At 29.0% G+C, this 7,194-nt stretch overlaps 1 protein-coding gene across 1 annotated transcript; it reads left to right on the top strand.

The window, feature by feature from the left end:
• The first annotated feature begins 711 nt into the window (after nt 1-711).
• PNSB4 (NDH dependent flow 6) lies at nt 712-6,760 on the top strand. Its single transcript, XM_079053700.1, has 6 exons — nt 712-905; nt 997-1,041; nt 5,892-6,045; nt 6,151-6,206; nt 6,281-6,352; nt 6,426-6,760. Exons 1-6 carry the CDS (start codon nt 804-806, stop codon nt 6,549-6,551), a joined length of 555 nt encoding a protein of 184 aa, XP_078909826.1. The 5' UTR covers nt 712-803; the 3' UTR covers nt 6,552-6,760.
• The last annotated feature ends 434 nt before the right edge of the window (nt 6,761-7,194 follow it).

Below are 7,194 nucleotides of genomic sequence, written 5' to 3'. Positions count from 1 at the left end.
AACCTTAATTTCATAAAGTAACTGGAGAGGGAGAGGGGTGGGGAAATATGTGAGTATCGACAAGAAGGAAGTTACGTATGGTAAAATGTGTAGGAGCGCTTTCACCTAAAAAGAGAAGGATGAGACTCTGCGCCCTGCAATGTTTTAAAAAACAAACATGTAAAATGACATTTCCTTTCTTCTTTTGGAATTGTGTTGGCCGGAGAAAATATGAGAAAATTGATGATGGCCGAAGAAGATGAGTGTGACTAAATATATATAAAAGTTAGTTTAATGATGAATTGTGTACAAAAATATAAGTTGAATGCTGTTTGTTGAACACAAATATAAATACAAGATATTTTCTAATATGTGCCCTAGAGCACATGATAAATCGGCTAGATTTTCAATAGTTGTCAAAATAATATTCTTTAAACACTATAAATTTAATGGCAAATCATTAAAAAATCAATAAATATATACAAAATTGATAGTTTCATTATTCTACTAAATCATTTTCCGATAAAAATAAACGGTGTAGAGATTTTATGTTTAAGGTAAATTGTATTTAACATATTTTAATTCAATGCATATTTTAAATTAATTTCTACTTTTTAAAATATACATAATTACATACCCTTCCAGATTGATTGAACTATGCTCTTAAAGATAATCCAAACTAGAAATGTAAATTTTTTATATAGAGCATTAGACGAAATGAAAGGGTGGTTACAAATGGGCTCCTTATCCTCTTTTTCACCCAACAAAACAGCACACACAAAAAAGAAGGGTTTGAAGGTTGGTCTGTTTCCTTATCATCATCCATGGCAGAAGCAATTATGAGCTTCAAAATGATCAATCCTCACCTCCATTATAAGCCCTCTTTGCAGACAACAAGATTGGACTCGAATCCATTTTCAAAATCAGTAATCATTTCCACTTTACCGTTAATTTCTAGTAAGATTCTGCACATAAATAGATGACAGTGAACTTAAAATCATGTTTCTTGATTTTCAGTTCAGGCAGTTTTCAGGCTCAAAATTCGTCAATGGCTTACATCTGGTTAGTATCTTCTACTCATCTTCCTGCGATTCATGGCGATTATGAATCCTCTGATAATGGGGTTGTTATAATTTTCAAATTTGGGAACCCCATCTTCTTGACGTTAAACTTCAAAATTTTGCAAGATTGTTGATTATGCATATTTTGATTTTTTTTTAACATTTTAACTTCACTCATTTCCTTTTTGCAACAACTAACCCTTTCCTTAATATTTTCAATAATAATAACAACAATATGTCTTGACTAATTAATTTGTTTAATTTTCTTCCTTAGTATTAAAATTTTACCCGCAGCGCGTTGCGGCGGCAGTAACGGGTTTAGGTTGAATTTTGATGATTGTATTGATAAAAGTTAGACATTGTTGTATCTGTTGGTAAATTAATATAGAAGGTCGGTACCATTACCGTTAAATGAAAATGTATTATATGCGACCGAAGGAAACGTACATAAAAATAGGCAAAAAAACGTAAAGAAACTTGAATTTATATATATATATATATATATATATATATATATATATATATATATATATATATATATATATATATATATATATATAATAGTAAGATTATTTTATTATGTTAAAACACGACAGTTCAAATAAAAAAATGTATTATTATGTGATCAACTCACACGTAGAATATATATATATATATATATATATATATATATATATATATATATATATATATATATATATATATAAGCATTAAAACGTAAAAATAAGTTACGTTGAAATATAGACAAACTTGAATTTATATCGATACGTACATAAAAAAACAAATATATATTTTTTTAGATTCACGAACCAAAGTTCTAAATCTAAGGTAAAATTTTGACAACCTTAAATGAACAGAAGTTAATAAGGAAAATCCAATTATATGTAGTTCAAAGTCGAAGGGGTCAAAACGATATTTTACAAAGTTTAAAGCCGAATGGGTGAAGATACATTTTATAAAATTTAAAGTTAAAAAGGTTAAAATGACATTTTACAAAATTGAAAATATAATAATTATAGAAAAATCATATTATATATACTATATGAAATAAACACAAAAACTAAGAAATGATGAAGGCTAAAGTGACAATCTACAAAGTGCAAAATTAAGGGGTAAAAACAATAATTTAAAAACTAGAGGCGTTTAGAATATCATTTTATAAAATAAGGGTTAATAGCAATAAAAACATAAAACGAAAAGGGTTTAAAATGAAAAAAAAAAAAAAAAAAAGTAAAACGTCGGAGAACTAAAAGAAAGGCCACCGACATTAGTTTTTAGAATAAATATAAGTATTAAATTTATAACAATCATACAATAAAGCTTATTACGTAATAATATAATAATATGTTGCTGCTTTTGAACCTATTGTTGGTAAGATAAAAGTGTATATAGGAGGTGTTGGATTCAATCCTAAGATATTGGTAAGATAAAAGTGTATATAGGAGGTGTTGGATTCAATCCTAAGATATTTCTAACAATAAGGTATTAGATTCACTCCTAAACGCATATTAACTCGTCGTTTATATATATATATATATATATATATATATATATATATATATATATATATATATATATATATATATATATATATATATATATATATAGAGAGAGAGAGAGAGAGCTAGGTTAAAATGTTGATTGATATCTATTGTGCAGACATATGGACAGTGCTATTCTGTGAGAATGACAAAGAACATATGTTGTTTGATAATATCAATACGTTCAATCTTATATAACTATTGTCATCATCACACATTCTCACTAATTAAATCGTCTATGAGTTTATTATAGATTTTTTTTATTGTTCTCATTCTGTCAGAATGTTTATTGAGTCGTATTCTGTAAGAATAAAAATAAGTGAAAAATGATGCATGAAAAAAAATTAATAAGAATTAGTGAAAATGAATGAAAAATGACAATATTTGTGTGAGATTGAACATATTAACATTACTAAACAACTTATTCTCTTAGTAATTCTCATAGAATATCAATATCCACACGTCCGCACAATAGTTGTCTATCCACATTATAACATAACCATATATATATATATATATATATATATATATATATATATATATATATATATATATATATATATATATATATAGTAGGAGCGTACTCACGCGATGCGGCAGCGACGATTTGTTTCATTCCGGCGATTAGTTTGGAACGAAATTTAGTGTCATTTCGTCGGTCGTCAGATTGTTTCCTTTCAGTTTGTTTCATTCCAGATATTTGTTCATTTCGGCGATCAGTTGTCTCTAGACATGCAAGAATTAGTTTGTTTTTTGCGTCAAGTATTTTCTTTCGGTGGATAGTTTCTATTTCTAGAAAGTTCATTGCTATTTTTAAGTACAATGATATAAAAATAAGTAGGATGCTAAAATGTGCATTCGAAGGTGTATTGCAATTCCTGTTTCCTTCAAATTGGAAACCGGAATCGAGTTTAATAAATATAACTTAATTTGGGCAATACGGCGAACATCTAATAATTTTTCTTTCCACAACGGGACTTGAACTGTCAACCTTAAAGAGAAAGGACAACACCGGATACCGGTGAGCTAGAAGTCTTTTGATAAAGATTATTTAGTACAACTGCAACAAAATGATATTACCATTTCATTAAAATCAATCATAATGTTATAGTTATAAAATACTATGTTTATGTTAAAATACTAATTTATCAAATAATTAAGCATTAAAATAAAGATATTAAAAAGTCAAAAGTATGATAAATTAGAAAGGTTTAAATGTAAAAGTTAACAAACTTAAAAATTAAAGACTATTATTAATGCATTGATGAACACATTTTTTTTATATATGTTTGATCATTGATGTATTCAAAAAAAAAGAATACATTTATTTTTCATTAAAACTAATTTGGCTGTAATTATGTTTTCCTTATTATAGATGCGTAGCAACAGGCTAAGGCCCCACCCTTTGTTATTTTGGCACTTTTTTTTAATAACAGTCGCATTTATGCATTTAATTATGGTTATTTAAATCATCTTTACATAAATCGAGAACATTTTTGGCATACGTTCAAGAATTTACAACTATTGAAGTTGACGATACAACTTCTCAAAGGACAACTTTTTCGTAACTATTTTTTACTAAAAACTAAAAACCACAAAAGCACTATCTTATTGTTTTATCTATATAATCTGTTGTTAAAACTTAAAACCATAAAATCTACCGAAAAGCAAAGAAAATTTTATAGTGTGATATTACATTTATTGAAACAGATTAAATACTCTAATTTATTATCTTATATTAAAATCCGTTTTGCCTTTACTCAACATATATAAAAATACAATATTGAACTTGAACTTTTTGCTATAACAAACCATAGAAATACAAAATCAATATAAAAACTTTTTCTCAAAATATATATAAAATTAACACATATCTGAATCCTTTTTCTAAATATCTACAAGTTCAAAATAGAGATATGAAATATAATTTTTTTTGAATTTACACCTAACTATAAAATCTATAAAATGCAATACGAAATCTAAAACTTGTCGCTCAAGTAAGTATACATATTTCTCAAAGCCCATGCTAAATGTAAAAAAATTGAATTAATTTTCTCAGAACTCATACAACAATTGAATTAATAAGAGCATACATATTTCAGTCAAAACTCATACAAAATATATTCAAGAACAAAAATCGATCACGTGATATCAAACCGTGTGCTTTCCATATTCTAGCTTTCGTCATGGCACAAATCACTAAAATCACATATTAATTAAAATCCATGTATAAAAAATAAACAAAACCCATATATATGGATTTGGTTGTAACACATCTAATGGTTTTAGACAATAATGGAGATTTAAGAGTTTATATTTAGAGTTTTCGACGAAAGAGAGGCAGAGGCCGACAAAGAGAGATGTGTGGCTGATGTAGTTAGCGGCTGCTTGTAGTCACCGGTGGAGAGAGCTGCAGATGGTTGTCAACGACTGTAGCTGTGGAGTGAGCCGTAGAAGGAGTTCAAAAGGCATTAGAAGAGATAGTAGAAGAGATGGTGGTTGTTCGTTGAGCAACTATGCATAAGTGGTTGCCAGTAGTGGTGAGGCTATCGCCTCATTGTTTACCTGGCGGCAAAGTGGAATGATGCTAAAGAGATATGTCGTTTTTGTGTTGATCGAAGTGTTTTGTTGGTAGCAGAGGTGGTTGAATCGATGCTTAAAACAGTGATTGTAGCGCACATGGAGGCTATCAGTGGTTTTAAAGGTTTTTAGGGTTTATATAGAAAGGAAGTAAGAATCGTGGTGAAGGGGTGGCTGGTAAGTTTCTAGGGTTTTTGGGTTATTAGCTGCACGGTTACATATGACATGGAAAGAGTAAATGTCTAGTATTTATATTAAGAGTTTAGTCATAATGTTTAATTTCTATTGGTCTAAACATGTTCACAAGGATCACAATCTAAGCCATTTATATTAAATCTAACCCTTTTATATTAAATCTAATGGTTATAAATCCATCTCCTTTTTTTAAGACTTTAGTCTTAAAATTTGTAGGACCCACAATTATGTATGTATTATAAAGTAGTATAAGTATATATATATATATATATATATATATATATATATATATATATAGTATTTGTACCTTGTATGGATATGGATTAATCAATTTCTTAAATGCAAAATTCAATTAATCAATTCCTAAAAATATATTAGTATCATTGTATCAAAATAGTTTGTTTGACTTCAAAAGTCAAAGTATGAAATAGTAGAGAATGAATGATTAAAGTCGATCGTGTGTTTGACTTCAAATTAAACACTTTTTTCTTTTCCCATTCATCAAAAAAATGATACAAGTTCAATATGAACATAGCATTCAGTTGGTGAAGATAACAACAAGAGTAGATTGAACGCTCTACCAGATTTGACATTAATGGCGGTTTTAGTTGAGCATATGGAAGGCCAAAGAGACCTCATCACCCACAAATCCATATGGCATCTCAGCGATCAATCCATCAAGAACGTTTGTGAGTCTTCATTAATTTCTCTCATAGAACCACAACACACTTGATCAAATTCAATCCATTTGTTATTGATTGATGATGCTACTTCCTGCTCCATTCTTGTTACAGATACGTTCTACATCATGTTTACTGTTTGGGGATGTTGTTTCTTTGGTTCGACAAAGGTAAGCAAGTTTATACATTTCCCCGTGATTTAGGATTCAAAATGTTTCTAAAGAGCATGAAATATCTTTATCAGGATCCATATTATGATTCAGAACATTATAGGAAAGATGGAGGAGATGGAACTGGGCATTGGGTGTATGAAAAGGTAATTTTTTTTCATTAAAAATCATTAGATTTTGATTTTAACATGCAAGATATGTTATATATTTGGTACACAGCAAGAAGATATAGAAGAAAAGGCGAGATCAGAGTTGTGGCGTGAGGAGTTGATCGAGGAGATTGAGCAGAAGGTGGGAGGGCTACGTGAGTTGGAAGAGGCCAAAGAGGAGGAACTTGTCAAGTGATGGAAAATATTTTAGGGATAATTATTTTTTATACATACACATCAAGATCGTTGTTGAATATGAAACATGAAAATTAATAATGTTTAGATAGTTTTATTATGTAAAATATGTACCTTTTTTAACTATTGTGGAGGGTATGTGAGAAATACATAACTATGTTTGATGTTTTTATTGCTACAAGGCTTTCAAAGATGGGCAAACATTATGCATTCGTCAGATTCTCTAAGACTACTAATGTGGAGTTGTTGGTGTCGAATTTATGTTCTATTTGGATTGGGAAATTCAAACTTGTTTCCAATATCACATGGTCTCAAAGGGGTCACCAAATGATGAATAAAGATGGTGGTGGAAGGAATGTGGAAGGAAAAAAATATGAATCATAGACTTAACACAACCCTTGTATCTTATGTTTCGTTCTTTACAGGAGGATAAGATAATATGGCTGTCAATAAAAAAGGTAATGATGACTCGATGTTGATTCTAGATGACGGATGCTTTTTTAATTATAATCATGCACTAACCATTATTGGGGTTGTGAAATAATTTCAACCCCTAAGTAATCTACGTGTGATCTAAGTTGGAGGAGGATAATAATTGGGACGATGACAATATAAATGAAAATTTTGAAGAAGGTGAATAGAGA

The sequence above is a fragment of the Lactuca virosa genome, chromosome 5 (genome assembly GCF_052849685.1).
Source record: "Lactuca virosa cultivar CGN04683 chromosome 5, Lactuca_virosa_CGN04683_v6, whole genome shotgun sequence".
Lineage (NCBI taxonomy): Eukaryota > Viridiplantae > Streptophyta > Magnoliopsida > Asterales > Asteraceae > Lactuca > Lactuca virosa.
This window is presented reverse-complemented; position numbering and strand designations above follow the sequence as displayed.

Bases quoted from the DNA above. Each gene is read 5' to 3' on its own strand.
- PNSB4 (XM_079053700.1), top strand. From the start codon at position 804: ATGGCAGAAGCAATTATGAGCTTCAAAATGATCAATCCTCACCTCCAT. The intron at 1,042-5,891 runs GTTAGTATCTTC...ATATGAACATAG, and splicing joins TCGTCAATGGCTTACATCTG to CATTCAGTTGGTGAAGATAA. The intron at 6,207-6,280 runs GTAAGCAAGTTT...TATCTTTATCAG, and splicing joins GTTTCTTTGGTTCGACAAAG to GATCCATATTATGATTCAGA.